Raw genomic sequence first — 24,198 nt, 5'->3', positions numbered from 1 at the left:
TTTCTCGGGGTCTGCAATATCAGCCCCCTGTAACAAAATCGTCCGAAACCGGCCCTCGCAAACTGCTCGGCTGCACCCCCCTCACGCTAGGGGGAAGTGGGGGGCTGAGCAGTTTGCCAGGGCCGGTTTTGGTTCCAAGTCCGGCCCACATGTGTAACATCGTGGGGGGAGGGCTGCTCTATTGTTGAGGTAGACCCACTGGCACAGGAAGCAAAGGGGGAAACCAGTTGCCAAACTGGTTTCCCCAGGCGCGTGTAGCCCTGAGGTGAACTGTGGAGGTCTCAACATCGAGAGAGGAGTTTCAGCATCTTGGGAGTGGGCAGAATGATGCATCCTGGGATTGCCAGATACCACACTCCACAGGAAGTTGTTGCCAGGTGTGAGGAAACCTGATAGCCCATTGGTTACCGACCGCATCTTGCCCTGGGGCACTTAAGAAGTATAACGGGGGGGCACCCCTGGCACCCAGACTTTAGATCTCGACCAACTTGGACGAAGGACTGCTTGCTGCATTGAGGGACCAGCAAAGAGAGGCTGCAATGTCTAAGACTGCGCCTGGTTAAAGAGAAGCTGTCTCCAGATCCCAGCCCAGTTAAGCCAATAGCACTCCAAGGGCCAGCTGACTGGCCTCCTGTTCACAGCATATAGACACAACAAATGGAGTCTGCTGGGGCAAGTTGGTAGCCCAAAGTCTTCAAGCTGCTACTACTGCCACCGTGCAGCACTGAGGAACAAGACCTGCGCACAGAGTTGCACTTGAGTTCGCTGAGCCCAGGACTGCTGTTGGAGAGTTGCTGGGACCCTCAGAATGAGAGTTATTATTATAAGAGAGGATTGGCCTGTGACAACGACAACAGGTGAGGGTAGTCTAGTGGCGACTGGACTTTGGCCAGATTGGAGAGGATTTCATGGAATGTCGACTCTGAAGCCAGGATCCCCTCACCATCTTCGTAGACCAAGGAATCCCTACAGAAAGCCCTCCATCGACCGCATTGCGTCCACAGTCTCCTTAGAGCATCTTCAGCATCTTTCATCCTTTGCATCTGGGCCACTTAATAGGAATCCATTGCAACACACATAAAGTGACTGGAACTGCTGAAAGACTGCTTCTTTTGTGAAGGTAATTGTTCTTGAGGACATTGCTGGTCCCCCTGACTAGCTCCCTGCCATAGTTGATCTCCCTAAGTACTCCTAACCAATCGCATTGACACTTATCTAAGTTTTCTTTGAAAGTATCAAGGTGCCTGATTCATTGACTTTGCCAAAGCTTGTTTGTGGTTGAGTAAAATTGCTTGATTTATTATTGCTTCTATGGAGCTTTTTTTTTCTTTTGCCTAAATTCTTTAAAAATACAGCCTATTTTTATAAACTGGTGTCGTATTTCATGAGTATTGTATCGATTTCTTCAGTTGTTTTGGTGAGGTTTAAATGCTCAACACTGGCTCAGCTGCCTAGGGTTGAGCTGGGTGTTTTACATACGAAACCTACTGGACTTGTGGGGTTGGTAAGTGTATTACATTGTGAGGTCGCACAAACACATTATATAATACACCCATTTCCTAACAGACATTGAAAAAGGAGTGATGCAAAGATTGAACCTTTAGGGACTTAGCACATCACTTTGGTTTCTATGGAGGTGAAATTAACAATTGTTATAATTTCTTTGCAGTTTAAGAGGAAGGAAGTAAATCATTTAAGGGCAAACCATTTGATACCCATCATTGTTCTAGAATATAGAGGAGTCTACAATGGTCAACCATATTGAAGGCTACCGATCAGTCCAGTAAGACAAGGAAGCAACATTCCTGCCTTCTAGGATTTAATGAAGGACTTTAAGTGCTGTCATTTCTGTACGGTATCCTGAATGAAAACCGGTTTGAAATGGAGGGATCAGTTGTTCATTTCAATGATTTCAATCAGTTGATTGGCAGGTAATGTTTTACTGCTTTCTCTAACCAATGGAGAGTGGCATCCACTGATCAGAAGTTGGCCAGGATGGTGGGGTAGAGTGTGTGTGTGTGTGCTTTTATAAAATAGGTGTGGAAGGAAGATAATCTAAGAGCTTATTTATTTTAAGCTCCTTGATAATTGTTGCTAATCATTATGTATTGATGTTAATTCTACAAACACTTCTGATGTTTGTCAGGAGTTTCTGGCATGTCGAGTTTTGATGTTTAGGTCTCGCACCTGCGACGATCACGAAGTGATGTCGCTGCGAGCCCTATTGTGGTCGGCTCTGCTTACAAGAAGCCAAGGGAGACAGGAGATGTGCACGCGCCTCCTGCCTGCCGTAATCGGATCAGGTTGCGCGCACGTTCACCATCTCCTGTCTCCTCTAGCTCGTACAGCACACAGAGACACACGCGCACGCACACACATAGACACTCACGCACACACCCCCTTTCCCCCCACCAGTCATCGGGCTCTTTTTACACACGCATACATACATATACACACATGCGCACACAGACCCACACACACTCGCGCGCACACACACTCGCACACACACACTCGCACACACACACACGCACATATCCCCCCTCACACCGGGTTCTTTTCGCGTGTCCCTCTCTCCCTCGGCAGCCAGCGGGTCATTCTTGGCAGCAGGCGGGGCTCTCCACGAGCACGGGAGCCCTGCTAGCTGACATGCAAATCTTCCGTTCACGGGCACAGGAGCGCGGGGTAGGCTCCCGTCTGCTTCCTGTATTTTTGCGGCCCCGCCCCCTTCCCAACACAGGTTGCCTGGCTTCCTGTTCAAGCCGGGCTGCGGCGGTGAGTTTTTTTCAATACCTAACTTGTTTTGACTGCCTATCGCTCTATTTTAAGAGCGAAATTACGGATGTTGATGATTTGCTTCAGTTTAGGTAACCTTTCCTCTTATACGTTCTAGCGTTGCTTTTACTCGTTACTTTTAAATTGCACATCTTGGTATGTATTTTACCATTTTCAAATTAATATATTACCGCTGCTGCGGCTGACACACATGCCGTCAAAGCAAGGTCTGCCTCAAAAACTGTGTACGAGTAGGTAATTTATTTCTAAAAACACTCACAGTAAAATCAACCAATGGGCAGCCTGCAGCAGGGGCAGGTGGGGAGGGCCCGTGCTTCTCGCTGGGGAAGCCTGGCCATACTGCAGAGGGAGAGAGAGCCCTTGCCCTCGCATCTACCAGAGGGCAGTTTGCGCATTTATTGTGGAGCACTTCTGCAGCTCACTGCGCCAGTATCCGGCATTCAGAGTGTGCACTGAGCAAAGACCTGCTACTATACCGGCATAGTCATTGACAAACGTGTGTTATCTTTTAGCGCTCAACCTGTCATTATTAAGGCCTCGTAGCGCTGTGTAAGTGCCGCCCACACAGTTACGAGGTTTAGAGTCCGAGTCATCCTGGGATATGTTTCATTCGTGGAGCTTTGCATTTATGATGTTAGTGTCCGGGAAGTGGCGTGAGGGAGGGTGTCGGGCTTTTCTGTTTTATCTCCATTTAGTAGATCAGTAGGTCATTAACTTTTGTGCAACAAAAGCTTTTCCCAGGTTTGTCTATTACACATAGAACAGGTGCATCACGGGCTGCATCAATGCAAGATTCCATCAAACCTAGAACAAGCCTTTCCATCCCCCATACAAATGTGGAGGGCCGTTGACTGTCAGTGTCTGTACTGGAAGCAAGGCTCCAATCTCTTGGGGGACACACTCTGCGTGCCACTGACTCCCTCCCCAGGACCATCGGACCCTAACATACATGTCTCATAACGAAGATTTGAAGTATAACATTTGCCCCTATCAACCCCATTCCCTTTCCTGTATTTTAACATTAGTTGATTGACTGTTTTAACTAGTGTCCCAGCATTTTTTTAGGCAGATTCTGGACAAGAGGGTTTGATGCAGCTCAGTACTTTAAATGGCAGGTACTGTCTGGTACTGAGTACCTCCGCCTTTTTAATATTAATTTATTGGAGAGTTTTATATAGCGCCAGCTAGGCCTGACGGTATCAGAGTGCTTTACAAAGTAAATGTTCACGTCAAAGAAAACAAGTCCATACAGAGCATCCGACTCTGAGTGCTTTACAACGGCAAATGTTTACAACCTGGATAACAAGCATAGTGGGCATTTATGCTTTATGAACAAATGCCCCTTTCTCTCTGGCACTAGCCGCAAGCCACCAGTAGCGGCTAATCTCACAGCAGAGTGGCTGGGGGAGGCTCTGGGGTGATTAGGGGAAGGGAGAACTGACGTACAGACAACTGAAAAAAATGAAAATAACTTACTTGTTCCTTGCCATTCGCTCTCCTGCTCTTCTCCTTTCTGCTGTGTAAGTGCTGAGACCACAAACACACACCACTGGAATTTCTCCATGGTAGGGAAGTAGAGACTGTGGGCCTCATGGGTGAGCTGGTCTCTAAACATGTTTTCACACAGAAGAGCTATCCGAGATTTAAATTTTTTGACGATATATCCCTCGTGGTTCTACTCAACATAGTAGCTGTAAATACACAAAAATGTGGCAAGATGTCCTCACACACCACCAGGTGGGAGGAAGGAGCAGATGGGATCAGGTTTCTGGAGAGGAACGCACCTTGACAAACGTGTGACGACAGGGGTTCCTGAGCCCTTCCTTCATGGGGCCTGGATGAACAGATAGTGGAGTACATATGGGACAAATAGAAAGGGTGACCTGTGTCAACCTCTTTCACCAAATGGGCACTTCCTCTAATGGTAACTGGATGCTTTATTCTTTGGTGATTTACATGCACTTCCCTGCCTGTCCCAGAAGGCAGTCTCTCTTGGGGACACCCACATGTTGCTCCGCAGGTCTCCATCCCCATGTTGTGCTTTCTGAGGCCAGTTTGTTAGCAAGTCACGTAAGTACCACGCTTCCAGAGTCCAGCACACGCCGATCAGCAACACTGTATTCATGCTTGGGAAAGATAGCTAATCAGCAACAGGAGGATGTGCAGCGAACCGGACCGTCCATAACTAGGTAGGAGCCAGTGACCGGAAAGTAAGTTAGAGGAGCTGGTTGGATGGGGGAAGAACGTACTGTATGAATTTGATGGGATTACTTTGGTCTAAAGTTATGTTGAGGCTAATGCAGCTGGAATCAGAACGAGTATCATACCTCTAATCAGTGCGGTGTAGGGAGACCTCATTAGAGGTGTCCCAGTGCTAGGTACAGGTATCCACCGGCCTCAATCCAGTTATCAAACCGTGCGATTTTAAGCTATTAGAATTGGAAATACCAATGCCTTGTATTTAGGTTTTAAAACGCAAAACATAAATAGAAGGCATTGTCATTTACAATGCCAATAGCTCCAAATCATGTCAATGCGAGACCTATTGCATTGCAAATGCTTGTTTTCCTAATGGTAGTATTTATAGACTTAGTTGCAATTTCTAGTGAGGGGGATGTTAGTTAGAAGCTTCTTTAGAGGGGATGAACTGAATTTTAAGTGCTTTAAGAAGATAGGCTGGATTTTATTTGGTGCTATTAATTAGCTTGCTTTCAAGCCAGTCATGGCTTGTTTGTATTGCCTTTCTTCAGTTTAGATAGTACGGCAGGGGTATTAGCTTCTCACCATTTGGTTTCAGTGCTTCTGATAACATTGCATTTCTTCTTTTATAGAGTTGGTTGGAGTTCCATATTGGCTAGTTCTGGATTTAGTGTTGGAGCTCTTCGGGTGGGCAGGAGTGTCAATGGTGGATTTTATTTCTATGTAGGGCCCCGTTCATACCTTGATGTCTCCGGAGTAGTCGATACAGATGAGTGTAGGAGTGAGGTGCGCTTTTAGCGATTTAGTTGTGCAGTTTCTTAGCGGGCAAGTCCATTGTAATTCTTGGGATGATTTGGCGATTGGTATTTTGATGCGACTATCTGTAATAGAATCAAAGGGAAACATATGATGCCTGGCTGAAGTGCAAAAGTATATATGTCTTCCCATCCACTCCTAAATCTTTGTTACCTTGATGTACTTTATTTACCTAACCATGCCTCCTACAAAGCTTTCCCTGCTATGGGAAGAACATCCTACGTAGCATTTGAATATCGTACTGGCAATGTCAACTAAAACGGAAGTCCAGTGGGTTTCTGGTATTCCATATTTCTTGTTTTAATAACCACATCTTGAGCATTAATAACATTGCTTTTTATGTATTCAAACCCATCTGTCATCTAGACAAAATGTTTTGTATTATATTGGTATTCTAACCAGTCTTTCGTCTAGACAAATGTTTTGTAACATGTATAGTGTTTATGACCCTAATGGATGGAAGGGGAGTAGAAAGTGTATTTGTCTTTTTAGGTATATTTCTAACCAAGACCATTGAGTTTCACCTAAATTATATGCATAATGTACTTAATTATTATGGCTTTCAGCCAACCCTCTTATTCCATTGCTGTTTTATTTGCATCCACATTTGTCTTTTGTCCTCTGGAGAATACAGCAAAGAGAAGTGGGTCAACCACTTCAGCCAGTGGTATACTTCAGTGTGAGTGACTGCATTCTGCCCCATCACAAAGAGCTCATCCACATATAAAGTTGTTCTCTTAGGTTTCAGTGATTACTATAGCAAGGTGTGCCTTCTGAGAGCCAAAAACATTTATTGGTTTTAGTCAATATTTTGTTTTGGATCAATGAGGGCCTTGCAGCTTCCCCAACAATTAAGTTTTACAAAAAACATGAGAAAACAAACACAAGCAAAGACAAAAGGCTGGCATCCAACGCCAAACCTATTGGCTTTGCCCGTGCTTATTTTTTTATTATTCCTCCCGTGCATATGGAGTTTAATTAACTCGTTCCCAAAAGTGAACCCTGGCTTTTCAAAAGAGCTGATGTATAATTTGCTGAGCTCTTCCTTCAGGGTCTGTTCACCTGAGCCCTGATTTTGTCTTTGCTGTCTGTTTTTTGTGATCTTCTTTTTGTAATGCACTTCCACAAGTTGCAAATGAAATAAAACATAAGGTATAATATTTAAATTTTTACGTATATCATGTATACCTTTCAGAGACAGTTTTGTAGTCTTATAGCCTCACATTATGCATATGTGCTCCAGAACAGAATGATTTTCATTCCTACCTTAGTCCTTGTCCTAGTAATATGACATTGCATGAGTTATGAAAGGGCTGAAGTAACACAAAATCAGTGATGCTGCAGCACCAGCTAAGCCTAGCATAGATTATTAATTAGAGAGATTGTTTTGTTTTAATATTTTATTTGTTTCCTTTTCCAGGGATTGCTAAAACTACTTGAAGGTACAATTGTTAATGTTCCCGAAAAGAACTCTCGAAAACTGCGTGGAGAGACTGTACAGGTCGATACAACAAATATACTCTTTGTGTCATCTGGTGCTTTTAATGGTCTGGATAGGATCATCAGCCGGAGAAAGAATGAGAAGGTAAGAGATTGCAAATTCTCATGCACCACCCTAGAAGTCTGTACTCTATTTGTTTAATACTTAACTAATTCTGACTACTGTTGAGTCATTTCCCAGGGGTCTGAGCAACCCATCATCTTTCCTTATTGGACTTTTTGACATGTGGCCAGACACGTTCCTTTATATATGCAGACTGTCTCCATGGTTGAAGTATAGAAGGAGTGAGGGAATATGGGAAAGTGAGTTCTCTGCTTGTTCACCTTGTTGAGAGAAATAGGAAATCTCAAACAATGTTATATCAGGGCTCCTGTATAAAACCTGTTTCTTCATTACTTTTATGTTAAATGTGCCAAGGATTCCTTGCATGACGATGGAGGAATAATTCAAAGCAAGTATATCTTAGAGGTAGAAGCGCTGAAGTACTGAATGTATGAGACTTGTATAGATCAAGTCTATGAAGTGGCAGAGCACTGTAGAGGGGTGGAGTTTGTCATTGCAGTGATAGTTAGACATAGGTTAAGGGTGAGCACGAGTATGCTGGACGGTGAGGCGTTGGAGGGAATCCCTTCTGTGGGGATTCTGCAGCGGGATCGTTATTCTGTTTTGATGTGTTGTCTGGTCTGTAGTTACAGGTAAATAACCTAAAGGTGAAGAAAATGTATGTTCATAGCATGTGTGGCTATAGGTACACAAGCTTAACGTATTCCTCCCATCTAGTGTTGAGCTCAGAAGTACTCAAGTTGATTTTCTTTGAAAAGGTCATTTGGGTTTCAAGGTATGCTGTGACTCCTCCTTTTGTACATTGTGCATGAGCACTGACTCCATGTTAAATTGTTTTTTACTGCCATCTGGTTCATAGATGCATCAACTCTACTCCAAGTTCATCATATTCCTAACTCGTGTTCTGTAGGCCCATTTAGTTACTCTTACACCACACTGCATTGGTCTCCACAGAGTGTCTCTATCGTCTCTGTACTGGCTTGCACTCCCTTCAGGAGTATTCAAGATTGCTGTTGATGCTGTAAGCGTCGCAAGCTTAGCCCCCCTTAGGGGCCCAGCCCCATTTCCAATCCTCTGTTGCCGTAGACAGGTGCAAGGGTGATGGAATGGAAACCTTCCAGAATTTTCTTCGCTGCCACTCCAATACCCTTTAACAGACCACCAAAAAGTGTGAAATGTCTTTTACTACAATGACGCCTCCTGCCCATTGTGTCTTGTTTTTCACTCCAAAAAGACAGTTCGGTACCAAAGAAAATGCTGCTGTGCACACAACTGAATGCATCCCAATGAAACCTCTGGCTTCCAGGACATCTTCTGGAAAGAAGATCCTCTTGGTGCCCAAGAAGTTAACAAACCCGGAAAGTCTGGACTCAACCGCCACCCAGTCGGGAGACTGTGTCGTTCAGCCACTCTGCCAACCAGTGCATGGAGAATGCAGTGCCAGTGACCGGTCGTGACATAAAGACCACGCCCAGGGTTGTGAGCATGCCTTTTGCCATATTGCCAAGGCGAGGTTCCATAACAAAAACCTGTGCCAAGGCAGAGCACTGCTTTGCCTTGGCACAGGTTGGCACGATGTTTAGGCCCAAGTATGGACTTTGACCCCATTACTCATCGAACCCCAGCCACTTAAACAAAGATGGCACCAATAACTCCTTTGGTGTCTGCCCTCAAGACATGGTTGTTGCCCAAGCATTCCTTTGCTCCAAACCCCTCCGTAGCTCTGAAATCCTCATCCAATCTGAAGGCTAGGGAGAAATCCAGATCTCGGACGACCAGAGACGAGGACAAAAAGCCGCCCAATGTTACAGAGGCTTCAGCAAGAGTTGGACGCTAGGCAATCGATCAGTCCAAATTGCTGCAAAACTGCCTACAGTGGCACCAGTGGCGGTTCTTCTGATAGAGCGCGCAGGTCACCCGGCTCTGAGTTTACCAGATTTTCACGCACTTGGGCCCATGACGTGATTATGACACTAATTTTGTGAGTCGGGCGAGTTTACACACCACTATCAGTACTTTGTATGTGTCTTCTTTAACACTATTACCATGGTACCTGACTTACCACAGGCACTTACTCTTCCTGACGGATCATGAGCTAGTAGAGGACAAGTGACAAGATAATTCTAAACAATTACTTCTATTCATTCAATAATACTTTGTAATTCTTCAATGACCACAGACACCTGAAGGGTTTTAAGGATTTTTATATAGAAAGTAAAATTCAAAGTGACAAGAGAATAAGACTGATGCAAATCAGAACATCAATAATCAAAATTACCACAATTATATAGCTATGGATAAGGGCAAGCACCATTTGAGTGTAAGAAGCAAATCTACTGGGTAAGGGTAACAGGGAACATACTATTCAGTTTCAGGCTTATACTAGGGAAGGTAAGTTTAAAACACATTAGTCAGTGAATTCCTAAAACCTATAAGTGATTCAAACCCTAAACTTAGTCTATCTATTAACCTAAACTTAGATCCTAAACATCAATAATGTTCATCACACTATTCAAGAAAAAACAGTTTCAATACGCCCTACAGGAAGGGGAAAAGTGGAACATACTAATAATCAGTTTGCAAATGCGACATTAGAGAGAATAGGAAGAATATCATGGGCATAGAGGCTTTATTTGAAGAATAGGAGGAAGGTGGATAGAAAGACGAACACCCACTGGTTTATATTTATCTAGGACAGGAATGAGGACTAACCCTGGCCACGGGTCAGCTTTGGAAAAGACGAGGACAAGGACCCTCCAGGATTTAGGATACCAATAGGTGAGCAGGTACAGCTCACGGACAATCAGGACAGGATACCCCTCAGGACTTGGGTCAGGACTGGGCTCACCAAAGGGCACGACAAACACCTGCAGCTTCGGATGCAACGCCTGCGCTATCCCCTCACTGCACAGAATCCGCCAGTAACCCCGAGTGGGTTCTCGAGTCTCCCAGCAAAGTGCTCCGCCAGCACTTAAGACTATTTCCACCCCTTGGAGTTTGTGGAAAATTCGGACAGAGGGCTCCGCAGCTCTCTGTATCAATCACCTATAGAGTCGTGGGGTCGGGGACAGGTCAGCTATTCGGACAAGTCGGACAATTCCTCTAACTAAACTAGGCTAGTTATACTCTTTTCGGGTCCCTAGACCACACAAATGTTGCAAGTGACTGGGTCCCCACTTACGATTGGTCAGGAGAGGTGGTTAGGTCATTGTCACCACCTAAAATTCTGGGTTCACATGATTAATATTTATTTTTCCGTACCCACCCCTTACATTCCTGTTCCCAGGCATACGTGTAGAAGAGGACAATAGAGCACACAGTAAAGTATCAATATGTTTCGATTTCAGGTACAGCTCGGCTCCCCTTGTCAGGTCACAGTTCAGTTTCTCATGAGCATCCCAGCCTCAGCAGCCAGCTGGCGGGGTATTGCTTCTGCGCAGTTTGACTTCTCCCTCATCACATGACGGGGTCGAAATGGGTTTCAAAGATGGCGCTGCTCCCCACTCCCAGGCCCCCAGATACACGGTACATGAAAAGTAAGCGAAAACAAATTAGAAACACAAGATAAAATGAATACACTGTATACCATGATAATCTACACTGCACCCTTTACTTCATAATAACTATAGCGGTTAAGAGTTAAGCAGAAATAGATAGAAATGCAAAGCGGCAGGGCAAGCAGAAAGCGTGTTTAGAGACAAGCGGCCATTTTTAGCTACAATGCGCATGAGCGACATTTCCCTCCAAAACTGCGAGTGCGTCACATCACATGGGTATGACCGACGCATGCGCAGACTGGATTTCTGCAAAGCAGCCATTCTGTAGTATGCAAGCTTTGTTAGGATAAATAGACACATAGGCAAGCGTCTCTGGGACACCCGCGTGTACTGAAAAAGTGAAATATTAATGACAAGCAGGATTGATTAATACTATTACAAGTTAAAGAGGTTCATGAAAGAGAGCAAGTCGCTTTACGTGCGAATCCTTGCTCCATCACTTCCATGGGGGCGTTTGGGCGCTGCCCCCCCCCCTGCTTTCTCGCTGTGCGAGAAGAAGGCAGAAAGAAATGGTAGTTATTTATTTATAGCTACCATTTGTTTCTGCCTGCCCTTCTCGCACTGCGAGAAAGCAGTAGGGAGAACTTCCTGGTTACTCGATCCTCTGGGCAGGGGGGAGTGGCTTGCCCACTGTTGTTAATACTGACTGTTTGGACAGCCTGAGAGGCTGTCCAAACAGACAGTATTAGCAACAGTAGGCAAGCTGCTCCCCCAAGCCACCTCCCACTCTCCGTTCTGCAGGATACAGACTAGGAGAAATGACGCGGTTAGGGCAGCCGGCCGAACCAATCAGCGCCTGCTGCCATGGAGGGAGGGAAGGGAGGCTGCCTGCAGCCTTCAGTGACGAGAGCCCACACCACGTCAGACGCAGCGGCGGCATTCAAAATCCAGGACGGCGGGAGTCTGCAGTCTCGGGACTCGAGTCGGGAGTCAGCGCGGGAAGCCAAGGTAAGTTTTTTATATTTATTTTATTATTCTCTTGGGACCTCTGTGCTTTTCTTTAGGAGCAATATGGGAGGCAGTAGGCACAAATCCTCTTCTGCGCTTGGCCAAAAAAAACTGGACTGGCTAAAGGTGCCACACGTGACCTGTGCTCACTTGGCAGCTGCCAGTGGCTGCACAGATAATGTCTGTGTCATGCGTAAATGCACTGTGGCCAGTTGGAATTTGATTTTTAAATTGTACTGCCCGGCCACATAAGTAGCTGATTGGCTGGTTTAACATCCCTTTACGCCCCAGATAGTAGGCACTCCACGAATGACGCTTTCATGTTTGCAGACACTGCTGTGCCTGTTCTATGTGTGATGAGTAACCTAAAGCATGCTCTGTGCTGCTTCCTGATCTGTACTGCTTCCTGATCTGTCCGCTTCGGCTTAGCGATGTGTATCATATGGCTGAGGAGCGTTTCAGCTCCAGTCTTTAATCTGAGTCTGTTAAGCTTGTACCCCTGCTTTATGTGCTGTCTTTTCCATGTGTGAGTGTGTGGGAAGTCTGCAGGACTGTTATCTCGTGTGGTGCATAGTATGAAATCACCGGCCAACTTTTCTCTAACATTCTAATAGCCTCTGATGTTTGTTCCTGTATGGACTTTTCTCCACCGCCAATTTCACGCCTCACCAATTTCAAATGTCACCAGCCGCGCCACTGAGTGGCACCACAATCAACTTTTGAGCTGGTTCCTTGCAAAAAGGGACTCTATTGAGGGGGAGAATTCTTACAGGTCTCCTTGTCTGGAACTGAAATCCAAGAAGCATAGGGACACAGCCACTAGGCTTGTCCCCTTAAAACATAGCCCACCTCTGACACCATCTCCACCTCCTCCACCTCCTCTGCCACCACCACGCCCATGCCGTCTTGCTCCACTGCCCCAGGCAGAGTCTTCTTAGTGGTCGCCCTTCTCAGATTCTCACTGGGCAGCTCTTTTGGCAACTTTGACATATACGACAAACCCACAGGCAAGGGTCCCACCGATGACCCCCTAGGTCGATTACAGTGTGGAGCCCCCAGGTGATCCAGACTTTGATCATTATCCAGTGAGAACCTCACCCTCAGTTCCTCCCTTCCCCATTGACACTACAGAATACCAGGAGTTCACACTGAAGGAGGATGACTTGCTGCTGGATATGATCATCAAGTCGTAGAGCACTTTCTGGTTTCTCTCCAGTCTCAAGCGCATGTTAAACGCTGCCCCTTACAGTGTCAGTCTGTCAAAGCTCGAGTGGTAACCGGTAGGGTAGAGAAGAAGTTTAAGCCTTTTAAAACTCATCTTACATAGAGGTTTCCCCAGGCTCCATTACAGTAGACTCCACTTGCAAGCGTTCCTGCAACCAGGCCACAAGCAGTGACCCCTTCCCACATAAAGGGGAGAAAGAAAATAGACCGAGCAGGCAAGAGGGACACAGTAGGAGCAGCAACCCATTGGCGAATAGCCAAATCAGTGGCATTATTTTCACAGTACAATAGGGTACAAAAGGCGGGATGGAGGATCTTCTTAAGCACTTCTCTGTGCAGTACAGAAAACTGTGGGAGGAGATGGTGGTTGAGGGCAAAGTCATCTACAATGTCAGCATCCTCTGTACGTTGAATGTTGCAGACACAGCCTGCAGAGGCATTAACAGAAATGTCATACTCAAGTTTCACGCCTGGCTCTGTATCTCAGGGTTCAAACGCATAACTTCAACCTCCTGTTTGACAGGGTGCACCATTTGGACACCACTCTCGTGAGATGCTTAGAAAGACCAAGAAAGATACAGATACCGCAAAATCCATGGTAGCTCTTCAGTCCACTCCTGCACAAAGTCTCATTTCGGATACACCAGCCTACAGGAGGACAAAGCCCACCTCGCCCAAGCAACCCCATTTCTACCAAAGGGAGCAGCAGGCTTACCATTACCAAGCCAGCAGCTGTGTCATAATGGGGGCTCTTACAGAGGTAATAAAAAAGGTAAAGTCAAATGAACTACAACATTCAAGCAGGGATGTGCTGCGCCCTCCAGTCCCTCACCCTGATCACATCACCTTTTGGGGGTAGATTATGCAATTTCCTCTCTTTCTGGGCAGATATCATGTCGGACAAGAGGGTCTTAGTTGTGGTCCAGCATGGCTATTACCTCAAACTACATAACACCCATTCCCTCTTCTTTTCCTATCCAAAACATACCTCCCACACACCAGAACATACCAACTCAGAATCGCACCCTCAATCAGGAACACCTCCCCTTTCTTCAGAATGAAGAGCAGCCCCTACTGCAAAATGTATCATAGAAATGTTTTCACCGGAGCAATACTGGAGAGATGTGTACTCCCTAAACTTCACAATTCCCAAAAAGCGTGTCCTTAGAACCATGCTTGATCTCAGACCCTGAATTTTATACATCTCATCAGAACATTTCTTCATGACAAAGTTGCAGGACTTCATCCCACTCCTTCAGCTCGGAGGCTTAATGATGGCACTCAAACTCAAGCACACTTATTTCCACATTCCTGTCCAACATCATATATACTATCACTTTGTGGTAAGTGGCAGCACTGCCAGTTCAAAGTATTCCCCTTCATGGTCACTATGGCTTCAAGGGTGTTTACCAACTCCTTAGCAGAGGTATGAGCACATCTGCGAAGGCAGGGCATTCACATCTTTGCCTACCTAGACGATTGGCTGACCAAACAACAACAAGCTGCAGTGTCTGACGCACACTTCAGCAGTGGCGTCCTTGTTTCACACTTGGGTTTCACAGTAAACACTACCAAGTTCCCCTTACAACTGTTGCAAATACAGCCCTTTCTAGAGTCCCTTTTAAATGCGGTCACAGGCAAACCCTATCCCAGTCACCAAAGAGTCTTCGCTTTTCAGCACCTGGTTCCTCTTTTTCAACCCAATCATTAACTCACTGTTTTCTCTGGCATGCACCTTTTAAGAAGGATGGCCTCCTGCATTTCCCTCGTTCCTCTTGCGAAGCTGCATAGGCACCCCCTCCTAGAATGTCTCTTGGCTCAATAGTCTTAAGTGGAAGGTTCCTGGGAAGATGATACAGGCAAAAAGGCACAGTTTTCTGGAATGGTGGAAGCCGACTTTTTGCAGACCTTGTTCTGCCGATGACAATTACAAGACTCGTCATGGGTTGGGGAACGCATCTCCACATAATTATGATCCTGGGGATGTGGTTGTGTCAACAGCAGGATCACCACATTAATTGCGTGGAACTGCTCGTCTCCACCTAGTCCTGAAAAGCTTCCTACAAGTTATTCGTAGCAGGACTGCCATTTATTGCTTTCAGGAGCAAAGCGGCACATTTTCCCTTCAGCTTTTCAACATAGCTCAGAGAATGGGCATTGGACATTCCGCTATAGCATTCCCCGGAGCATCTCCTGGGGGTGGGCAATAACTTTACGTCCCTGCTCAACAGGATGCATTAACTAGTCCACATGTCGGAACCCCACCACCAGGTTCTTCACACATAATTCCAGTGTTAGGGTACCCCACATAAACTTTTCCATCCCACCAAAAAATGCAAAATGCTCAAACTTCACTGCAAGGTATCCCAGTCCCTTGGCAATGCATAATGGATGAATTGTTTACAGATGTTTGTCTATGCTTTTCCACCTATCCTGCTGCTTCTGTTCATGGTGCAGAAATCATGCAATCGTCACTGACCCTCATCCTAGGAGTGCCAACCTGGACCAAATAGCACTGCTCCTGCACTCATCTGGAAATCTCTTTCAGCCCCCTCAAGAGGTTTCCCATCAGGCCTTACCTTCCCACACAGTAGAATGATCAAATCAGACATCAGGATCTCTGGTAGCTCCCAGATGTCATGCAGCTTAACCTTCCACAAGATTGTATGGCTATTTTAAAGGAGGCCCTCTGCCTACAGTTTGAGCCCGTCACATGGAAAATATAAAAGATTTGTTTATCGCGGAATTGACTAAAATCATGTATCTGCTAAAACCAATCTGGTATCTATAGCCACGCATGCAAAGAAAGGAAACTGCTACTTCACCTGTAAGCATCTTCTCGGATTTTGTAGTGCTGTAAATTCAGATGTCCTCCTTGTAAGCTTATTCCTCCTGTTGCAGATCTTACTTTCATTATTTTCCCTTGTGCTTTATGCATCTTACTGTTCATTCTCACTCCATACATACTCTAACATGATGTGCGAAAAACAATCTAACATTTAGTCAGTGCCCATACCTAATGTATAAGAGGAGTAACACAATACCTTGTGACTCAAAATACTTTTTTAAAGAAAAAGAACTTGCAAATTTCCACACTAGAGCTTAACACTGGAAGGCAGGAGTATGCCTTTAAGGGTTATTGGCATATTCGCAGCATGTGCTGACCTTGGGTACATATGCTTAGCATACTCCTGCTATCTCATGTTCTGCTCGGACGTTTGCAGCTTGTTTTTCTTTGAAGAAGTCTTTTGAGTCACAAGGTAATGTGACATCCCCCCTATAGTCTGTATTGCTCATGTTCATCAGCTCCTTTGTTAGATTGTTTTTTACGCCATTGGGTTCGGACGTCAACCTGGGCGCTCTGCAATCAAAGCTTTGATTCCTGCCATTAGGCTTTATCTCCTCGATTCACAACCATTCGATCGAAGATTTAACAACAACAAATAACTACTAGTTTCCTTCACATATTTCGATCTGCCCGCCCAGGCTCGGTCCTGGTTTGACTTTCTTCCACCATCTTCTTCAACTCGACGACTCAGAGGGATGGGAAAATGCCCTCCAGTTTCTGCCCCAAGTACCACCCCAAGTACTTCAGGTCGGGTCAACACTCGTTCTGTAACCTCTGCCTATCCGCTGAACACGCAGAGGTGTTGTATGAGATTTGCCTGGCTTTTCGGTCTAAAAAGACTCTTCGGCAATGGAGGGAATGTCGCTGGGCACAATCCACTATGCAGGCTCACCAAACAGACGTTGTGCCCAATATTTTTGGGGAGCAGCTGCTAGAGCCGGAAAAAAAACTAGAGAACGGCTAAGCACACAAAATGCCTATAGATGTTCCCATACTACTCGGCAGCAGCGGGGAAGGCTCCGATTCCGACCATGACCCAGCCACATCCAAAGGGCATGCGAGTACTCCGGTGAAAGCCATACGGACCCCCCCCGACCCCTCTAAATCCTCCAAACTGGCTCACAAAACCCCATCGCTATGGCATATCTGGAAACAAAGGAGCAGACACACGTCCCTCCACCTAAGCAAGCACACAAGCCATCGAAAAGCCAAAGGCACCGACTTCACCAAAGTTCAGGGTCGTCTCGTTGCCAACTTAGAAAACACAAGCTTTAACACTGGAAAAGGTCCGGAAAGCATCACGCCTAAAAATACTACCTTTGGCTCCGAAAACACCCTCGCTCCCAAAAGATGCTTTATCGCACAAAAAATCACCAGTTCTGAAATGTCAGCGATGCCTATAATACCCTCTGCTCCGAAAACGGCAAATACACACTCTGAGCCAAAACATCGGCCTGTAGAGCTAATATTTGCAAAACTGCAAGAAAGACTGGATAATAAGCACACAGAAAGGGTAGTTGTAAAACCACCTCTCCCACCAACAGACACACTCCCTAAAAGGAAATAGATTTTTGAGGAAAAACTAATGGGGCCATATCCACCCAAGGCCCAAAGGAAAACATAAAGACTGGGTCACTAGCCCCATACTCTGTTCGCAAACCCCATCTTCTCTACCTGCTTCTACACCACTACCTCTACCTTCTCCTCCACCTCCTGACATTCCCATGCTACCAGCACCTGCTTATCACCAGTTTGTCCTCAGTCACCTGAACACTTTCCTTGCACATAACCACAGGCATCACCTGCACCATCATCAAAAGGAACTTGGAACCAGGGGATGAGAATCACCTGTATGACACACCTTACTTTTCTGACCCACAAGTAGATCCAAATAATGTCAATGACCCATGTGATCACTACGACTTAGACCCTGTAGATGACCCTGATCCATACCTACACCCCTCTAAACCCTCCCCACCAGACGACACAACAACCTACAATGAGGTTCTCAGTAGAGCTGCACTCGATCATAAAGTGGATCTCCACTTATTACAGGATGAGGATAATTTCTTAATGGAAATATTAAGCAGATCTCACAGGACAATACAGTTCTTGCCCATTCAAAAGTGTATGGTTATGCCCTCAGAGGAAGTTTTTAATCGTATGGTAAAATCAAGAGTCATAACCCCCAATGGTGGACAAATAGTATAAACCCTGCCCTTATATTCCTACATACATCAAGAGACAGGTTTCACATGTTTCGTTGGTGGTTCAGACTGCCAGGAAAAGGGCTAATGCTCTTGGAATGGATCATACTCCCCCAACTGATAAAGTTAGCATGAATTCTGATGCGGCCGGAAAACATGTCGTCCCACAAGCAGCCAACCATCTACAAATAGCCAATTCAGTAAGGCTCCTTGCACAATACAATAGAGGCCAATGGTATTGTTATACGATTCCTACTAGAAAAGGTAGGACTGTCTATTATGATGACAGAACTTTGGAATGCAGAGTCTGAGTCCATCTACACTGGAATGCTCCTCTCTGACCTCCAACAGGACAGGGCACAGCTTATATAATAAAAGCACTGTTTTAGAGATACAGCTCTGATGTAATGATGTGTCTAGATGTTAGACTCTGTCGCTGAGCAGACAACATAAGCACCCTAATATTGTCCTAAAACAAGCAGCATGTATCTTGTAGTCTCAAAATATTGTGCAAGCAAAACATGTAAAATAGAACCTTGCTAAAATGATGTCGGCTAAAATGTAAAAGTAAATGGCAAACCAAAGTGGGTCCAGGAGGGAAATCGCTATGTGATAAAATGCAAGAACTGCTCTGGCCTCTCCCAGACCAATAAAGGCAAAGAGGGGCTGAGCTAGAAGAGAAAGGCGAGATTGTTCTATTGCCACCATACAGTGTGCACTAGACTCCGCTCATACCAGTGCAAGGAAGGTTAATACTAGGGTCATCATCAGGCTCCACGCATGGCTTACAGTCTCTGGTGTTAAGCCTGATGTCGAACAACATCTACTGAATTTACCATTCGATGGTGAATATTTGTTCAGACGACAGGTAGATTAAATGTTTGAAAAAATTAAAATAAGACACTGACACTTCAAGGCCATGGGTGCACTACAAACCTTCCAACATAGAGAGTACTTTAGTAGAGGACACAGTAGTGGGATATAAAGAACTAGCACCACCACAGAGACCGCCAATAGACAAAAGTTGAAGGTTCCTACCAGTCCCGAAACACCAGAGGGACATACTATGGGTCACACTACAAAAATAATAGCAGGCAGGGTTGTGGCTCCACCTCCAAAGGGACCCCCCGACTAAACAGTGACCCTCTACGCCCCCCTCATCCCCCATCTCAACATTTAACACCTTTATGGGGACGGCTGCAGCAATACCACAAATTATAACAGATCAGTGGGTCCTTTCAATCATAAAAAATGAGTACTGTCTATAACTTACAGCTATCCCGCCCACCATACCGCTGCATGAAAAAATTTCAACAGAGCACCTAACACTCCTACAAGATGAGGTCCAATCTCTACTTCAAAAAGGGGCCATAGAAAACGTCCCAAAACAACATCAAGGGCACAGAGTGGACTCCCTATAATTCCTCATTCCAAAGAAGGATGGTACTTTTAGGCCTATTCTAGACCCCAGGCCACTAAAAAAGTACATTCTATCAGAATATTTTCATATGGTAACACTTCAAGAAGTAATACATTTGCTACAGCAAGGAGTTTTCATGACTGTTATAGACCTAAAGACTCCTTCTTCCACATTACAATACACCCAGCACATCATCACTACCTCTGATTTCAAGTAAATACATACTACCAGTTCAGTAGGTTGCCATTCAGATTAACTACTGCCCCACGATTATTCACAAAATGCCTGGCAGTAGTAGCAGTAGCTCATCTCAGAGAGGGAAGGGTGGAGAAACACTTTTTTCAATATCTAGACGATTGGTTGATCAAGAGTACCACAAATGTCAGCAGGACACTGAAAAGATAATCAATCTTCCACATAAATTATGCCTCACCGTCATCAGCCATTCCATAAGCAGCCGGTCTTAAGCGCAGCAGTAAACTCTGCAACAGCCAAGGCCTATCACAGTCCGGAAAGAGTTTTTTAGCATTGCCTCTTTTTCAGCCACATCATTATGTCACAGTCAAAACAGGTTTGAGCTTTCTTGGAATGATGGCATCATGTATCGTCATAGTGCCACATGCAAGACTGCATATGCGCCCCCTTCAGCGCACTCTTCAGTCACAATGGTCTCTAGTAGAGGGGCATCTACATGATCTAGTGTTGCTAGGGCCAGCGACCCACCCCTTTTGCAGTGGTGGAAAAGCAACAACCTGTTGAAGGGTCATCCTTTCAAAGCCCCAGTTCTGCAAATCACCATTACCACAGATGCATCCCGACAGGGTTGTAGGGCAAATTTGCAGGACCTCACAGTATGTGGTCTCTGGTCTCCAACTCAGAAACACTTTCACATCAGTCATCTAGAGCTTCTAGCGGTTCTGTTAGCACTCTAAGCTTTTCCGCAACATCTTCATCACAGAGTAGTACTGATTTGTACTGACAAGACTGCAATGTACTATATTCAAAAACTGGGAGGGGCGGGGAGGGGGGGGAGACACACTCCATACAGCTCAAACATATAGCACAGCAGATATTGCACTGTGCCATACATCACAAAATACACAGTCCAGCAGAATACTTACCAGGGGTGGACAACAACTTTGCAGATATGCTCAGCAGAATGCATCAGCAAGTACACGAGGGAGATCGACAACACTCCACATATTTCCAACAGTGGGGTACCACAGAGATGGAAATCTTCACAACACAACATAATGCCAAATGCCAAGGCTTGGTCTCCAAGTTTCCTCACCCACAATCCAAAGACAATACTTTATGGATCAGCTGGTCAGGGATATTTGCTTCGCTCCCACCCCCACTCAAAACGTTTGTGGTTCAAAAGCTAACACCAACATTCCTTATGCTAATCCTAATAGCCCCAACGTGGGTGCTGAAAGTATGATTCACAACCCTGCTACACCTGTCGGTAGTGCCACACGAGAAACTACCTATCTGGACACATTTACCTTGGTAACAGGGAAAGGTCAGACATCCAAATCCCAAAACAGGTCAATCTGGCAATCAGGCTACTGAGGTCTTGGAATCTGGACATATCAATCTACCACAAGAATGCATGAACATTCTAAAACAAGCTTTCAGGCCAACCACGCGAGCCTGTTCGCCAAAGCGAAAACATTTGTCCATTTCTGCTTAGCCAAACAAATCATGCCACTCTCTTTAACAGTGCATGTTCTTGTTTATCTACTTTATTTACAACAAGGAGGCCTTGCATGTACCTCTATCAGACCACATTGAGCAGCTGTTGCCACTTGCATGCAAAGCATACAATATATGTCGCTCTTTAAAATTCCAGTAATCAAAGCATTTATGGAAAGACTAGAGTCATTCCACCTTCTATTCCACCAGCACCAGTCTGGAGCCTATATATTGTTCTCATCAGACTCATGGGACCACCCTTTGAACCACTACATTCATGTCATTTACAGTTCCTCACATGGAAAGTAGCATTCTTAGTAGCTATCACATCTCTTGGACGAATAAGCGAGCTTCAAGCGCTCACTTTCTTCCAAATGTATCCAAATAAATTAGTACCTAGGAATAACCTAAAGTTCCTCCCTAAAGTCTTTCGAGCATTCCATGAGAATCAAACAATTGAGCTACCATTGTTTTCCTAAACCAGATTCAGTAGCATGCCCTCGATGTTAACAGGACATTAATGTATTACATCGAAAGGACTAATGCTTTTCTCAAAACATGCTAACTTTTTGTTGCTTTTGCAAACCCACAAAAAGGTTCCCCTATCTACAAAGCTGGAATCGCAAGATGTATAGTATGATGTATTCAAACTTGCTACCAAAAAGCGAAGCGATCACTTCCTGTAACCCCACGTAAGCTCATTCCACACGCCGGAAAGGAGCCTTTGTTTTTCTAGGAAACATTACATTAGCGGATATCTGTAAAGCAGCTACATGGAAAACCCCAATAAATTCACAAAACAGTATTGCGTTGATGTTGTGGCTAATCAATAAGCTAGAATGGGTCATGCTGTATTTAGAATACCTTTTCAAACATCAACATCAACCACTTAGCTAACCACTGCTTTTTGGGAGCACTGCTTTACATTCTATTCTAAGCATGTTTATCTACGGCAAACGCATACTATGAAGGGAATAGGTTACTTACCCTGTAAGCATCTGTTCTTAGCATTCAGTGTCGTAGATTCATATGCACCCACCCTCCTCCCCGGAAGCTGTTCGCTGACGTATTCACTTCCTTACTAAAACACTCAGCCTTATTATAACTTTACTCGCATGCTCATCCTTTCTGTCACTATAATGCTCCTGTCCTAAGCTCACCCCATTAGCCAAACAAGCATTGGCATAGCCAATAGGTCTCGCCTCTGTAGTAACTGTGGACCCAATTCACAAACTACCAAGGACAAAAGCAAGAAATTGACAACTGCAGGCTTAGTAGAATGCTTGAATTTCATATCTAACTTTGTAGGATTTTACAAAGAATTCCAGGAGTACTCTTGGGATAAAGTGGCTGTCACAGATTATCAAGGGTACCCATATAGTAAACATTTTGGCATAGCGAAGTGAAACAAGTAGACATTTTCGTAAAAGTGATGCAAAAGCGCATTTTGCAGTTGATATTTTGTTATTTTTTTCTTCTGAACAGTGAAGAAAATGGCCTCTATATGGAGAAATACCTTTTCCAACAACCCCATCCATTTTGGGAATGTCTATCCCAATTCCTATCCCATAAAGCTAATTTACTCTTGCTATTTAAAGGACATTTACATGAGTTAGAAAATATTCTTGAATGTCCCTTAACCTATCCAAAGGACCGCCTAAAAAAACTCTCAGCTAGTCATAAATTTGCTCATACAGAAATTCCACTTCATCGTCAGGATTTACTTTGAGTAGATCTCACTTGTGAAGGCAAAATGTCTGTCTCTGTGAATCACGAATGGGATTTCGTGCTTTTAGAAGACTTGCATGAGGTAAGCTTAGGTGCACAAAAAGGTTGAAGAATCGTGCATTAGAACACCCTTACGCTCAATAATTATACTCTACTGTTCAACACCAAGGTGAATCCAGTAGTGCAGCTTCATTCAGGTTATGTCAACAAGCAAATTATCTAAAGAAAAACAGAAAATAGGGGACAAATCAATACGTTTGACGTAGAAAAAGCATACTTTAAAAATACACTTAAAATATTGCCTCATACCAAAAAGGTGCAATGGAGGCGGTACTTGAAACTAAGTTTAAAATAGAATCTGAACAAATGTATTCCGTGAGGCCAGTAACACTACCCCACACAGCCTTTGCTTGGGAATTAAATAGAATCATGGCACACATCAAAGCAGCTGGGCCAGAAAAAAAGAGGCACGTGAAAAATTAATACTGCTACCCGACACAAGGTAGATCAAAGAAGCCAACAAAGAAAACGAGGAGCTAGGGGGGTCTATTAAATACTGTCCACTTCCTCCGAGTCGAGCGGCGACCTAGGAAGCTAAAAAAAATTAGGTCAGTGGGTTTTGTCTTGGTTGTGACTCCGGTTTCCAGAACCGGTGCTAGATTTCTGCAAACCGTGCTGCGGTTCTCTTTTTTCCAAACACGGCTCCCAGACGAAGGACGCTCCGCTCTGCTTCCAGGAGGGAGAGCGCTAGCGGTGGCTGTATGAAATTGTTTCAGCCGGACTGCCCCAGGCAGCGCCCCGGGAGCTGCTTTGGTTAGGAGAAATATGGCGACCCAAGGCTACTCTTTATTTGGAGGCCTCCCCATCTGGAGAAAAAACTTCATATTCACGGAGGGCCCTGCACCTTGGGGCAACAGATCAAACCTGGCAGTTGACTGTTTCAACTCAGCAGCAGAACAAGCCCTGAAGTGGTACGTGCGTGATCGCGCTTATGTCTGCCACTGCAGTAGAAGACTGCCATCTGTTTCCTATTAACGGGCGCAAAAATTGAAAACAGATGGCGCTAATGCTCGCTCCATAGGCCAAAGAACAGCGAAGGCGGAACATGCACCCGCCTTGGGCCAATTGCGTGCTGTCTTTCTTAGAAAGATGCGTGCAAAACCTAATAGCAAGTTGTGAGAAGTTGGCCTGATATATGA

The 24,198-nt window shown here is 45.0% G+C and overlaps 1 protein-coding gene across 2 annotated transcripts in view; it reads left to right on the top strand.

The window, feature by feature from the left end:
* CLPX (caseinolytic mitochondrial matrix peptidase chaperone subunit X) overlaps positions 1 to 24,198 on the top strand; it is a 544,085-nt gene that overhangs the window by 449,095 nt on the left and 70,792 nt on the right. For both annotated transcript variants that reach the window (XM_086958044.1, XM_086958043.1), the window contains one exon: positions 7,229 to 7,393. In XM_086958044.1, coding sequence (XP_086814170.1) covers positions 7,229 to 7,393 — 165 coding nt within the window. The remainder of the gene's footprint in view (positions 1 to 7,228; positions 7,394 to 24,198) is intronic.

This window comes from Lissotriton vulgaris, chromosome 2_1, assembly GCF_964263255.1.
Source record: "Lissotriton vulgaris chromosome 2_1, aLisVul1.2, whole genome shotgun sequence".
Lineage (NCBI taxonomy): Eukaryota > Metazoa > Chordata > Amphibia > Caudata > Salamandridae > Lissotriton > Lissotriton vulgaris.
Note: the sequence above shows the minus strand (reverse complement) of the source record. Positions and strands in the feature narration are given on the sequence as shown.